Here is a 14,978-nt window from a genome sequence, read left to right on the forward strand (position 1 = left end):
ATGAGGGCAGATTCTTTCCAAAATGGACACCCAGGATACAGAGAGGTTAGGCTTGTCTGCATGCCCCAGACCCACGGCCAGCAGCCTATCTGAGGTCTGTCCTGTGAGCATGCACTATCAACAAAGACCATGGCCACCTCCCTCCCGGGAGCCCTGCCTGTCACGGCCTCTGCATCCTGTCGTTTGAGAACCTTGCTGCCAGCTTCTTAGTGTTTGCCGTCGGCAGGAACAACCATCTCCATTACGTCTTATTTTCACCCATTTCCACAGTCACACCCTGCCCCTTGTTAACCTCCTCCACTGTTCTTCCTTTGAAATACTAAATTCATACATCCCTAGTTACTGACAGTAATACACTTTTTCTTTCCCCTCACTGGAACCTCAAAACCATTTCGATCCCTCATCTCTCCAGGTACATCCCCCTCCTGGTCTCCACCTTTCTCCTCTGTTCACTGTTGACTGGTTATCCAACAGCCACTCCCTCTCTGCAGAGCTAATGGAGCCCGCTGACCCACTCCCTTCACTGACCCAGGGGGAACCCCCAGGGTCTGAGCCATTTGTGGGGATCCTAACCCCTTGCCAGTCATGGGTTTAGGAGCGGCCAAGCATTCTTGCTACTGGGATATGATGGTAAGTTTGCTGAAAGACCTTCAAGGAAAATTTATTGACTCTTAAGAAGAGAAGCATGCGGGGGAAATAGTCCTTTATATTCTGGCTGGATGTTTTCATGTCTGTACATCATGTCCGGGACCAAAGAAGCCATCTCCCAGCCTTGAGGGCAGTTAGTCTGTGAAGAACATGCTGAAGATAAAAGAACAGAAAAATGAAAAAAAATGGGAAAAAAAAAAAAAACAAAACACCTGGGTCCTTGATGACACTGCTGAGATGCTAAATGAACCAACCCTACGATAACCTTACCTCTCTGGTGACGTAATAAACCCTCTTATTGTTTAAGATTTAAACTGGGTTTTCTTTTTCTTATAGCCAAAAGCATAGTAACTGATACAGAATGTAAAAGCAGGAAAGAGAGTGAGAAAATAAATCAGGGGAGGCAAGGGCAGCAAGGGCACTATTTGAGGCTAGGGAATTGGTAACCCCTGTTCTCTTAAAATATTTGCTCAAACTGTTTTCCTGCTATATCTCAGGATACAGGCCATGTTACCATAAAGGCTAAAAAAAGTCAAGCTTAGATGGGAACCCAGGAGAAAACAGAGGGAAGAAAATACAACTTTACTGAGAAAGGATTTTAATGTATGTGACGTGCAATTTAAGTAGAATTTTTAAAGTCCCACAGCAACACAAAGTCAACAGACTCACTCATGGTTTCTTCTTTCTCCCCTGCCCTTCTTAGCAATGTCACTTCCAATTCCTAGATTATCTCATGGTCCAAAACGGCTGCTGATGCTCCAACCATCACATCCACATTTTAGGAAAGAGGAAGAAGGAAAAAAGCAAGACTAACGTACTTTCCAGCTTAGTCATTTCCCTTTCAGTATTGCTCCTGAAAGGGACAAGTGTGTTCAGTGTGTTCAGTCCCACACACTTTTCTCTTTATCTCACTAGCCAGAACTCAGAGATACAAACATCTAGTTGCGTGAGAAACTTAAAAAAAAGTAGCATTTACCTGGGTACACCATGTTGCCCCTAATTATCCAGGGGCTCTATTTAATGAGGAAGAAGGTCAATGGCTATTGGGTACATACCAAGTAGTTTTGGTCCAGGCAACGTAACTGATACATCCCATTTTGGAGCCTGGATTCCACAGTCCATCATCTCAGTCCTTTCTTGCCCGTAGTTTCAACTCTCTTGCTCCCTTTTCCTCCTCTCACCCTCGCCTGGAAAAACCAAACTCTGCCTTCTTTCAGCTTACATCTGGGCTGAGTGTGACTAGAGAAAATAGTAACCTTACAGGTTCATGTGACTCATAAAATCAGTCATCAACCTCACCTGGGTGTATAAACGCCACCCCATTTTCTATGTGCCTGATCAGTGTGCACGCTCTTTTTTTCCTTAGTGACAATTTCACGTTTTCTCTACTTTCTACAACTCTCTAACCCCTACCCCCAACATCACCCCTGACTGCCTCACCCACGCAATCTTGTCCCCTGCTTCACAGGAAACACAGAAGCCAGCCCCCTGCACCTGGGCCGGTCTTTGCCTTTCATCTTGATACAGGAGAGGAACTGTCCTGAGGTTACTTCTGAAGCCCACCCTCTCCCCAACTCTACCTGGCTTCTGGAGTCTACCCTGACTGCTTTTCAGGGGTCTTACATTGTGAGTAACCCCCTTTCTCTGTGATATAGCTTCGGTGGGCTGCCTCAGGCCTTGAGACTCTTCTCTGGGTTTCAGTGACACCACCCTTTCTCCCCTCCCCTCCTCCAGCACCCCCGTCCACGCTGCCTTTCCTCCTTACTGCGGTCACTGGCCTTCTTCCCTTTTGACTCTCTGCACTCTCCCTCAGCAAACGTACCTGCCCCTAAGCTTTACTTACCACCTATCTTCTAATAGTTTCTCAACCTGCACACCTACTACTATTCTCTCGGTCCAGGCGTCAACCTCTCTCGACCAGGTGACATCACTGCCCCCTGTCCACCTCCTCCTCCATGGTGTCCTTCTAAGCCACAAATCTGGTCATTTCACTCCCTCTTAAACCCCTTCAATGCTCCTGGAACAGAAAGGACATCAGTGGAAATGTCGTGAAACTGAAATAAGGCCTTTTGTTTAGTAAGCAGTAAGGGACCGATGCTAACGGCCTGGTGCTGATGGTTGCACTGTGACTGGGCAAGAGGCTAACACTAGGGAAAGCTGGGTAAGAAAAGCTTCTGCCAACAGAAAACCAGTTCCAAGTAAAAAGTTTAAGAGTTCATAATTCAAACAACAGACACCCACCACCACCACCACTTTCAACAAAGCCTCACTGCTCTAAGGACAGTATCCAAACTCCGACACTCAGTTCCAGGGATCTACCCAGGGTCCCTCTCGGGCCTCATCTTTCCCACACTCCTGCCGGACTGTGGAATTCAGCCTCTTCTCCCTCTTGGCTTTTCCACATGCTCTTCCTTCTGCCTGGGAAGCTCTTCCACTGCTCAGCCATCCTGAGGGACAGAAGTTTGCTGCGGTTTCCTGAGGTCCTGGCCTGCACCCCCATGTTGACATTAGGAACCCCTTCTGTGTGTTCCCACAGCACCCACTGTTCCTCCATGTGACTGCCTCTGTCACCCCCTGCTGGACCACAAATCCCTTGAGGGCACTCCTGTTATCTCCACAGAAGCCCTCAGTAAATACGTAATAAGTGGAGGAAAGGAAGGACTGGAGGAAAAGTAAGAGGGAAGGATGGGGGGACAAGATCACATGAGCCTACTCTAGCCCTGATACCTGCCGCCTGCAGCCCAGACAGGCCCCAGCCCCAATCCTGCCCCAGGTTCCCATGTGCTGGCAGCTTCAGCTCCTTCCCCACCTCCACTCATTCGAGTATCTTTATTTCCCCAAGATCTCCTGTGCCAGGAGACAGATTGGGACCTGAGCTCTCATTGACCTGGCCAGCCCGTCCTGAATCAAGACTTCTAGGGGCAGAAGGAGCAGTGTTGGGGCTCCACAGTCCCTGCCAGTGATGCCCTGGAGAAGGGCCTGACTAAGCCTGGGGACTCTGGGAGGGGGGGCTGCCCTCCCTAAGCCCAGTCCCACCTGGTAAATATTTCATCCTCAAGCTGCTCAGCTAATCCCTATTAATTTCAATACCGCCGCCTTGCCTGGCTCAGCTCCCAATGCATTATTTATCCCCTTTGTTTGTTTGTCGCTAACAGGTGGGCCCCAGCGGAGGCGCTGACTGGGGACAAGCCCACTCCATCACAGTGTGGCTGTGAATTAATCATGAGGACTAATGGGAACCACCTCAGCTCCAGGCACTTCCCTAGCCCCCTCCCCCTGCCCTGGCACCCAGGGGTGGGCCTGAGCTGTCTCAGCACAGTTTAACTCAATTCAAAACAACACATTTTATCCACTATCTACCCACAGGAATCAGACACTATGTTATGCTTTGGGGACACAAGCTGAACAAAAGAGACATAAATTCCTGCCCTCAGGGAACTTTCCATCTAGTGCGGGGGAGGGGGAGAAGGGGGCATTTAACAACTTCTTAACGAGGACTATGACTGCACGCTCCAAAGGTCGAGTATGCAGGGGAGGGGACTTGACCGAGGCTAGGAGTCAAGGACTCTTCGTTGAACAGCAAACTGAGCTGGGCTCCGAAGGATGCTGCTGCAAAGTCGCTTCAGTCGTGTCCGACTCTGTGCGACCCCATAGACAACAGCCCACCAGGCTCCCCCGTCCCTGGGATTCTCTAGGCAAGAACACTGGAGTGGGTTGCCATTTCCTTCTCCAATGCATGGAAGTGAAAAGTGAAAGTGAAGTCGCTCAGTCGTGTCCGAGCAGACTGAATTAGGCTAAGGGTGGGAATGGGGGCTCCCAAGGAAAATAAAGCCAGGTGGGAAAGCCCTGAGGTGAATGAAGGCATGGCAGTTTCCAGAGAATGAGGGAGGGCGCTGTGTGCTGCGGTACAGGGGGCATGAGGAGAGAGGCTTCAGAAGGGGCCCCTACATCAACAAGGCCCAGCCTGGGTATGCGCCTCTCCCTAAGTGACCAGCATTTGTCGCAGGAGACTAGCACCGAGTCCTCCCAACACCTGGATACAAGCACACGCTCACACCACCTCTGCTGACTTGAGCAGTGTCTGAACCGCTTGCCCTTTGTGCCCGTGGCACTGGACAAGTGGTCAAGACTATAAGCCTTCAACTGCACAGATCAGGAGATTCAGGTGAGCATTTGGTCTGGAGGACTGAGGCGGCCAGTGGGGCCTCTGAATGCCCGGAAGCTTAGGTGTGGCAGGCCAGGGCTGGGAACACTGACTGGCCTCAGCCACCATGCTCACATCACCTCCCAGGAAGGAAGTGGCCTCATCTCTGAAAACTCAGCACCAGACTGGGCACCCAGAAGACCCCAGCAAACACCTTCTGAATGAATCACTGCACAAAAGTGAATGCTCACCATCTCCCACAAAGATCTTTCCCCAGACACTCCCCTCAAAAGTTTCCCAGAGATTTATATAGATAAACGAGCTAACTCATAGTCAGGGTGGTACAATACTTTCATGGTAAGCCTCACAGGTAGGAACCATCATCAATCCTACTTTAAAGAGGAAGAAACAGAGGCCCTGGAAGGTGAATGACTTACCCAGGACCACAAAACCTGAAATGATGGGTATAATCAGAATGAGGTCAGCATGGCTCCAGGCTCCTGGCAGGTCCATAGATCTGCCCCTTCTATGGAGGGATTTCCCCCAGGAATCTCCCTTAGTGACTCCAGGGACCCCCAATCTTGAGAGCAATCCTAAAAGGGACCTTGTTTATGAGCCAAATGTAGCTCTGCCAGGGCAAAGACCTCACAGTGCACATGGCTGGGGGCTTTAATTCTATTCAAAGTGGCCACTTTGAAAATCCATATGTCTCCAGGCTCTCCGTACATCACGGTGTCAAGTCATGGAGCAGTGGTATCCATCAGCAGCTCCCAACGCCAGGGCCTGGGTGCCCGTATGCCTGATTCCACCCCATGTGCTTGTCCTAACTAGGGGCTGCTCTGGCAGCATTACCCACGCTGTGAGAAGGCTCAGGCTAGCCTGCCTGCTTGACCCAGCCTCACCCCTGACCCAAACGCCTCCTCTATCCCGCTCAGTCTCTGTTTTCTTGGAGCTAGGCAGCCAGCATGGAGGCAGCCTCGATAACTCGCTAACGTGCTGCCCATGCTGTTCTTAAAAATTTATGACTGTGCAACATGAAAAATCCGGCTGAGGAGCCGTCATTAGCAGCGCTGCCTCCCTCCCCCACCAGAGCCGCCCTCGTAAATTGAGATTTATGGCTGCAGCAGGCAGGGCGGGGGCGCGTGCAGACGATGAGGATGTTGTGGGGGAGACAGGAGAAACCGATGAGGCCGCGGAGGGGCCGGTGGCTCCCCCCTGCGGCAGCTCCGGTTCATCGCAGTCTGCGGAGATACCTACCGAGAGCTGCGTCTGGCCTGGGGTGTCAGCCGTGAGCGGAGGCTGATTCCCTTTAGCCGCCGCACTGGAGGGGGCGGAGCCTATCTATGTCAATCACTGGCTCCTTGAGGTCTTGGGCCATATCCTGAGGTCCAGGTGCCAGCAAGCGAGGGTCTCTTAGAAGGATGACTTGGGGAGGGGGAAGGTTGGACCGAGGGAGGAGGCATCATCTTTGTTGGGGTCACTGGGTCTGGGCCCCCCGCCCCCCAGTCCGTTTCTCCAACCAGAGGCATCTAGGTTGGGCTGTGACTGTGGTATGCCAACCAGAGAATAGAAGGGAAGGGAGGGAGGGAGAAGGATGTCAGGAACCCTTCAGAATCCCCTCTCTTGCTAAGGCAGGCCTGAGGAGAGGATGTTACAGGCGGGACGGCAAGGATGCCATCAGTCTCAGAGCCTCCCCAACCAGAGCCAGGCTGGGGCTGAGAAGAGGAGGTGAGACCGCGAGCCCACACCTCCACGCCCACCCCCCGCCCCGCGCCGCAGGCCCTCCCTATTACCTCCCCTCCGCCTACCCCCCTGCTCACTTAGCCCTGTCAGCCAGGCCATTATGAAATTGGGGTTTCATTTACAGACTAATTAAACATTACAGCTTGTTCACAATTACAACGCGGGGATGAGGGAGTAACTAATTACGGAAGAAATGAGCTAACATTTATCTCTGCTCCCACCTCCCTCTCCCCCCCCCTCCCCTCAGTCCGGCTTCCTCCCGCTCTCTGGTCAGTACCAGCTCTCAAGGCTTATTACCTAGGATGGGGGACTGGAAGGGCCCGATACCCACCCACCCCAGACACAAGGTCAGACTATTCCCAGCCACCCCAGGGGAGGGGCTTAGTTCCCAGGGCCCTGCCGCCACAGTCAGGGCTTTTGCACAAGACCCTGTGGGTGTACGGGACCCTGTGATGGTACGTGTGGCCATACGAGGGTGGGGTTCTTTGGTGTATGAGTATGACAGCACTGTGGAGCCACGCGACTCTGCATCTTCATCTTTGGGGCAAGGTGTGGGGCTACAGATGATGATTTCTGTGATGGAGTATGAAGATGAATGATCCATGCCCTGACCCCCAAGCCCCCAGGGCAGTACAGGAAAGAACCAGGAGGCTGCAGGAGGTGATGGTCTAAGTGGGCCCCAGGACCAAATTCCCCACTGGGCGACCTTTTTCAGTCAGCCAGAAGCAAGAGAGGCGGCGGGTGACCCTGCCCTGGGGCTCAGCTCGTCCTAGTCCGCCAGCTGGCCTTGGCTTCTGGCCAGATTTGCACCCCCCAGGGCCCAAGGAGCCTCCTGAGGGGTCCTGGGGTGCCCCCTGTGGGCAAGAGTCCTGGGGTCTGGCTGGCTTGCCGCAGAGTTTAATAATAGTAACAGTGAGAGTAAGCGTTTCCATCCTTCCTGCCTTTGGGCAGAAGAAGAAAGGAAAGAGGAGGGAGAGGAGGGAGTGGAGGGAGCGGGCTGAAGGGAGGCTTTGAGGCCTCAGAACTCACATCAAACGGCCGGATCTGGGCCTAATTGTCTGACCCCTGCCCCTGCCTTCAATCAGCTCTGCGGCTCCCCGCCCGCCCCTCGCCTAACTAGCAGCCATGTTCTCCTCATTAGGACAAGCTCCCCTTGCACACGTGTCCCCGGACATGTCCCCAGCACTCCCAGCTCCCAACCCTGCCTGGTGGGAGGGTACAGCAGGGACCCAGTTTTGGAGGGGCTCCTGGGACACCTGTACCCTCGGCCACAGCTGGCTGGCCTGAGCGGCTCAGCACCTCTCCCTGAGCAGCGGGGCCCCGGAGGCCACATGCTGTGACACGTCCCTGGGCTGGCTCAGCCGCTGTGTGCATTCTGTCCTCTGTGTGTCCTTCTTGTTACAGCCCGACTGTCTCAGACACATAGCTCCTGAGGGTGAGCTGTGTTTGAATCCCGTCCCCTTGGGGCTGGTTTAGCCTGGCAGGGGGTCTGCTGTGGGCCAGGGTCTGCATTCAGAGGCCAGGAGCTGAAGGACTTTGTCGGCCTACTGTGCATGGATGGTTCCCTTAAGCAGATCCAGGCACAGCACTGTGTGAGCGTCTGGGGCTGGTGGCACGGCAGGGAGGCAGGGGAGCTGGGTGGTGAAGAGCTCTGACCCTAGAGAGACGTGTGTTTGAACCCCAGCTCTCCCACCTCCTTGCTCTGCTGCCCTGGGTGTGTGACAGCTTTCCTCAGCTTCCTTAAATACGATATAGGTGACAGCCCCAATCTCACAGGGCTTGAGGATTCACTGAGGTAATAGGTGTAGAGTCCTCTCTACTATAGCCGGCACCAGCAAATCTTATGAAAGGATACAGGTGGGGACGGTGGATTCGGACCAGGACAAATTCCCTTCTCCACAGGCCTCACTTTGCCCAGCTGGGTCAAAAATGTCAGGGACAGAAAGAGCTGTGAGGAAGGGTTCAGAGCCCTGGAGGAAAAAAAAAGAGCAGCTCCCAGGGGACCCAGCTGATACCAGGGGCAGGAGCTCCGATGCTGGAGCCACAATTTGGGGGCAGGGATGCCACACAGCAGTGTCAGGTGGGAGGGCAGGGGCCCAGCTTAAGGACTGTCAGGTGGCATTGAGGTCAGATGAGGCAGGTTAGCAGGGCTGGTCCATGAGACAGAGATTGTCCCTTGAGTACTGAGGGCTTGGGAGGAGGGGTGCTAGGAACACCACGGGAGTGCAGGCTCTCTGGGTCACTCTAGGTATTCGTTCTCAAGGTACCAGACCTATACGGGACTGGGGGAAGGGCTGGACTGGCCTGGGCCTTGACATTGTCTCTCACCTTACACCAGTGGTAATGACTTGCATATATTGATGGAAACGCAAACTACAGAGATTGTGTTTTTCGGGGAGTGAAGGTGGGGAGAGGGGATAAGGAGAAAAATAAACTGAAATGAAGTCCGGTTATCTCCCATCTGTGGCTGCTCCTAATCCCCCAGCCCAAAGGAATCCAATGCAGCCCCTTATCTGCCCTGTCAATCACTCCATCACCGCCCAGTGCTTGGTGGGCACCGCACGCCCTCGCACACACTCAAGCACATGCTCACACATGTACACACTCACTCCACGACTCTTGCTCCGACACTCCCGCCCACCCCAGCCCATTACTCCTCTGAGTAGGAGCAGCCAGCACGCAGGTCCTGCCAGATGGATGCAATTTGCATAATATCAGCAGCGGAGGCTGCAAGATCACCAGGGGTCAGGGCGCTGACATCCCCGCACAGTCTATCTGCAAGTGCTAATTTGGCCGGCATTGATCTGTCTTTCTGATTTCTTTGTCATTTACGTCAGCGATGGTTTGACAGGAGATACAGAGAGAGACAAGGGGAGGCCAAGCCGGGCCTGGGGCTAGGGAGGTAGGGAAACAAAGATTGTACTTCCCAGTGCATCATACACACACAACACACACAGACAGACGCCAGAACCTCCTCCACCTATCCACCACTCCATCCATCCATCCATCCATTTCTCCATCTCTTGTATCTGGCAAGGGCCAGTTCCTCAGATGTTCCTGGGCTCCGAGTGCACCAGTCCAGGGAGGAAGGTGTGAACAGCCCTGAGCACTATGCAGGCAGCCCAGTGGAGGCCCTGTGGATGCCTAGAGACATGTCCCTTCTCGTGGTCAGCCACCACCCCTGGCTCATCATTTTCTCTGGGACACTCTAGAAAGAACTGGACGGGGTCAGGGGAGAGGGGGAAGGGGGGTGGTAGTGCTGAGGAAACACACACTCCAGCTGTCTCTCCCCGCTCCTCATAAGGGAGCTGTGCTGACTTCTCCCCTCCCAGCCTCCCTGCCCTGAGGATGGCCAAAGCCAGGAGTGGGGGGCGACACACCCCTCTGCCTCTCCAGGAGGGCCAGGAACAGGTCTATCAGGTCGCAGAGGCCTCACCTCAACACTTCACCACCCTCAGGTCATCCGAAGAAGCCCAGACTGGCTCTGGCTGATTCTGAAGCCCTCTAGCTCAGCCAGCAAGTCCCAGGTCAGATCTACATCCTCCCTGCTGGGCCCTTGGCCAGAGTCCCCACGTTCTGAGATGTAGGACATGTCATGGGGTGGGGAGAGGGGGAGAAGATGGGAACTCTGGGAAGGAAGAGGTCATTCTGTCAAGGGAGGAAAAGGGGCTGGAGCCTCCCAGAAGTGACCCCTCCACCAATGGCTCTGTCCCAGCCCCACCTCTTTCCCTCGCCCGTAGCAGGAGCAGGGTGATCAGAAGGAACTCCCTGCTGGGCAAGGTGGGGGCGGGTGCTGGCATTTGGTGTGTGCTAATCCCGGGCCCGAGGTCTTCAGAGGGACCGGGGAACTTCAAGGAGGGGAAGGCAGAGCTGTACTGCAGACGAGCTCATTAGCCAGCACCCCCACCCCCCCACCCCCCAACGAGGAGGAGGGCGGGCGGCCCAGGGAGCTTGGCGGCGGAGGCGGCAGAGAAAAGGCTGTCACTGTCCTTTCTTCCTTTTGGTACAAGCATCTCCCCGAACCGACGATTCTCCTGCAGTGACATCTCTCACGGGCGCTAATGAGATCTGTGTCACAGAGCTAATGCGCTCTGACTGGACTCTGATAGACACCCCACTCCATCAGGGGAGCCTACAGGCTGGCACTGCCCCCCAGGGCTGGGCCCCACCCAGCCACCTGCCAGCCCAGCTCTCTTGCCAAACTGTGCTGGGCAGCAAGCTCCTGAGAGGGCTCACCCGGTGACTTGCCATCCCATCTCACCTGGAGCCTGTGGAATCCCTGGTCCCTGGGCAGAGGAGCTAAGCAGCCAGGGCAGGACCACCCAGCTGGGCACCAGGGAAGGTTTCGATTGTTCGCCCCACCTGTGACGCCGGCAGTCTGCGGGGCCTCCATGTCCCAACAACGGGAGATTTTACTGAGGTTTCCTGTATGGATTTCCAACAAGAAAGAAGGGAAGGAGGCCCAGGCCATGCCCTTAGGGAGGTCAAGTATGTAGGGCCTGATCATTACCTCTAACTGGGGCCTAGGGATGTCTTCTGTGCGCTCACACTGGAAGGGCTAGGCAAGACCCCCAGAGGGGTGGCCCCTAGAAGCGCAGGATCTCCTGGATGGAAGGCAAACAGAAATCACTGTGTAGGGCTGTCGGGTTAGGAGGAGGCTGGAAACCAAGGGGCGGGGCCCTGGCTCCCAGGGCGACTGTGCCAGGGTGGCCACGCCCCCTTCCCCTTTCTTCCTCACCTGCTGCTACCGAAGCTTTGCCAAGACCTGTGGGTTTTATGTGACACTGAGAGAAACGCCAAATGTAAGCTTGTTTTCTTCCTCACTGTCTCTGCTGGCGGCACAAAGCCCAACACCAAAAAAGTGCTCCTAATTCAGCACGGTGGTAAGAATGCAGACTTTGTGCTCAGATGGTCCTAAGAGTGAATCCTGGCTCCTTTGTCTGACTGCCTGTGTGACTGCAAGTAAGTTACTCATCTGAGCCTCAGCCCCTCAATCTGTAAAATGGGGATGACGATGGCTGCCTTCATCAGACTGTATGAAACCTAAATGAGTTAATACAAAGCGCCCCAAATAATGTGAATGTGCTGTGCTGACCACTTGCTGATATGAAAGGAGGCCCACTCAGCAGTCCCCCGTGGAGGCTGCCCAAGTCAAGAACGCTAACGGAGCCCACTGACACAGCCAGTCAGCAGTTCTGCAAATGCGTAGTCCCCCTCACCTGCAAACTCCTCCATGCCACCCTGCTCCCCGGGGTCCCGAGGCTGAATCCACTCCCCCAGGAAGAAGTGTCTCTCCCTGACCACGAGGCCACACTGACAGCCACTGAGTCCCCTCTCTGGCAGGCGTTCCATCCCTGATGCTCCCCCTACTGAAGTCCCCAGGGCCAAGCCCTCTCCCCATCCTGGTGACGGAGCTCAGTGGGGCAGGACCAATGCAGGTTTAGCACCTACCACAGCTCCTGAGACACAGCAGGTGCAAGGTAGCCGTTCACCACCTCCTTCCCCATGCCCATGGCCAGCTGGTCGGCCCTGAATTAACCACCACCTCCCACATACCTTACTGCATGCATCCCTCACCTACCCTCCCCATTGCCCCCCCTCCACTGATTGCCCTGTGGCCTCCCCTTCCGTGATTTCTCATTGCTAGTCCTTTCTACACAGACTCTCAGATGGCACTGACTGGAACCAGCTCTGACCAGGTCATTCTACCCAAACACCCTATGGCTCCCCCTCAAACAGCCCAGCCATGCACATCTATCCCAGCGGGCCCCTCCCTTCCACAGCCAAGGTCCCTGTCCTGCCTGGCCGGCCAAACCTCCAGCACACCTGCCCCCTTACTCTGTCAGCACCTCCACCACCCCAGCGCCCAGCAGGAGTCCCCGCCAGGTAAGCCCCACAGCCCTCCCCTGCCACCCATACCTTAAAAGGAGACTCAGGAGATTCCTCCAGGGGCCAGGGTCATCGGAGCTCAGCACACCCTGCCACTCCCCCCAACCCAAGGCATTGCCGGAGAAGCCAGCAGCCCCTGGAGACGGCTAATCTATGGGACCTGCAGAGCCCTTACCCAGAGTCACCAAGGCTGCCTCACCCCCCAGCAAGATACATACCACTCCCCACTTGGGGCTGGCAGCTCCTCACACAGTTAATTAGCACCATGTCACTGAGGACCAGCCTGAGTGGCCAGTGACAGGAGCTGACCCTTGACCCCAGGGCTGGGAAACAGTCCACATCAAACTCTTACAGTGCGACCCTTTTAGCACGCACAGTAACTCAGGGCACCACCAGCTGAAGCTCATTAAAGCTGTCTCTTTGGCGCGAGGGCCATTAACCTCACCGCTCAAAATCTGCACCTCCCCTCCCCGCCTCTCCCAGCCCAATTAATGCCCTGCATCCTCCCTTCCTTCCAAGCACCCTCACCCACTCCTCAGAGCCAGCCAGCAGCTGGCAGGGCAGCCCCCTTCATTCACGAATACAAGGATCAAATGCCAGGAGCCCCCCATGCCCTGGGCAGAGCAACAGAGGAGGCAGCTCCTGGAGCACCCACTGTGCGCCCAGACTGCACCAGCCATTCCCAACAGCCCAGGGAGGCAGGTGGCACTGCCTCTGGTCTAAGGTCACAGGGCCTGAACTGCTGCTAGCTCCAAAGCCCTGACTTCGCTGTCATCAGCCAGAGCCTTGGGTGGTCCCCTGGGGCCCACCCAGAGGGAAACACCTTCTTCTCTGAAGAAGGAGGGAATACTTCAAGGGTCCCCACCTAGAGCCAACATGGGTGAACAGACAAGAACGACATCAGTGAGTCCCAGGAGGCAGCAAAGATGGGAACAAAGCACCCCTTCCTCTCAGAAACAGCCCCAGGACAGATACACAGAAGCAGGGCGCCCCGCTCAAGGCTGTGTGGGGTGAATTACCCCAGTCCTGCCAGCCCCTCCGTTTCGGGCTGCTCTTCTTTCCCTGGGCCCAGGTTCTCTGGCCCCTCCCTTCCCCAGCACCCTGGCCCTGACTCATCACTCGCTCGCCGTCTGTCCATCCACCAGAGCGTCTGTCGAGCACCTACTCAGAACCAGTGTGTGTAGCGCCCGACTGCCTCACTGATTCTGGACCAGAGCTCTGATCCTGTCTTTATCTCACTCACGGACTTACTGTCTCCTTAAAACCACACAAAAAGCCACATCCTCTGACCTGGCATTCAAGGCTGCCTTATTTCCCCATTTATCTTCTAGCCATTTCATTCCCTAACCCAAATGTTCCATTCCAGTCACAGGAAACTACTTGCAGATGTCCAAAATTGTCCTCTCATCACAACAGGCTTCCTCCTGCCCGCGTGCTTTGGTATACAGACGGCCTCCCCAAAGTTGAAACCCTTCCCCCAACTGTCTGCCTAGCAAACTCCTATTCATCCTTCAGGGATCCCCTGACTCAAGTCTCATCTTCTCTAGGAAACTTCCTGCTGACTCCGAAGGCCCATCGGCATGATAGGTTTGGGGTCTCCTCTAGGCTGTATAAAACAGCTCCTATGGGAGGGAACAGCAGTTGTGGGGGACTCCCAATTCCCCAGGCCTGATGGCCACTTCCTCTTTCCCCCGGGACCCCAAGAGAACCTTGACAGCCAATAAAAATGATATGCGGGCATCCTCAAGTAATGAAATGTAAATGAAGAAGAAGAAGCCCTTGGCAACTGAGGGCAGGGAAACCATCCTTGGGGCAGCCCAGGTGTTTCTATCCCGACCCTGAGCACCCTGGGTGGAGACTGCCCAGTTCAGTCTCTGCCTCCTCCCAGGAGCTCCCTGAGGACAGGACCATCCGCTCAGCACGCCCAGCCCTAGCAGGCACCTGCAGTGTCTGCGGAAAGGATGAGAGGCCAGTCTGCAGCAGGTGACTGGACACCTTTCAGTGTATCTTGCCGGTCCCCTTCCCTGTCATACCTCCACAAAGGTACACAGGCTCTGCTAATGCGTAACATCACCCAGGAACACCCCTGTTCCTCCTAGCTTGGAACAAAGTCTATGCCTGTCAAGTACCCTGCTTGAAAATATTTGCATGCACACGTGTGCAGACACACACACCAAATAAGATGCACAGAAATGAACAAACACATTTTCTGATGGATATACACACAGGCTGATGGTTGCTTCCACAGAGACAGGTGCCCTCAGCAGGTGTACACAGAACACCTTTACCCATACACACATCCCTCAAAAAGACACATTACAGGGACACATACAAACTCCCAGACACACACACAGAGACATGCGGCTTAAGGTGCCATTCACTCCCTCACAGACACACATCCACAATGATATATAAGAAGCCAGCAGAGCCTCCAGTGCCTAGAACCAGCCCCCTCCCACGGAGCAATCCCCCTGAGGAGGCACCCCCATCTGGTACCCCAAGTGGCCCCTCCCAGCCCAGGCACCACTCAATGGAGGCTGCTGCTCCTACGGGG

General features: G+C 54.9%; 1 protein-coding gene across 48 annotated transcripts in view; it reads right to left on the reverse strand.

The window, feature by feature from the left end:
• The window catches only part of ERI3 (ERI1 exoribonuclease family member 3), a 131,121-nt gene that overhangs the window by 8,677 nt on the left and 107,466 nt on the right, over window positions 1-14,978 (reverse strand). For 15 of the 48 annotated variants that reach the window (XR_015157948.1, XR_015157949.1, XM_086384676.1 and 12 more), the window contains one exon: window positions 646-801. The exons of 24 other annotated variants lie outside the window; for them this stretch is intronic. Coding sequence is in view for 21 of the 24 variants with exons in the window: in XM_086384676.1 (XP_086240802.1) it covers window positions 662-801 (140 nt within the window). In the remaining 3 variants the exon portion in view is untranslated. Of the gene's footprint in view, window positions 1-645; window positions 802-11,045; window positions 11,140-14,978 lie in introns of those variants that run through there. 9 more of the 48 variants (XR_015157947.1, XM_086384684.1, XM_086384919.1 and 6 more) reach the window with 1 other exon arrangement.

The sequence above is a fragment of the Bos grunniens genome, chromosome 3, assembly GCF_055505025.1.
Source record: "Bos grunniens cultivar Pamir isolate PY7600 chromosome 3, Bosgru_T2T1.0, whole genome shotgun sequence".
NCBI lineage: Eukaryota > Metazoa > Chordata > Mammalia > Artiodactyla > Bovidae > Bos > Bos grunniens.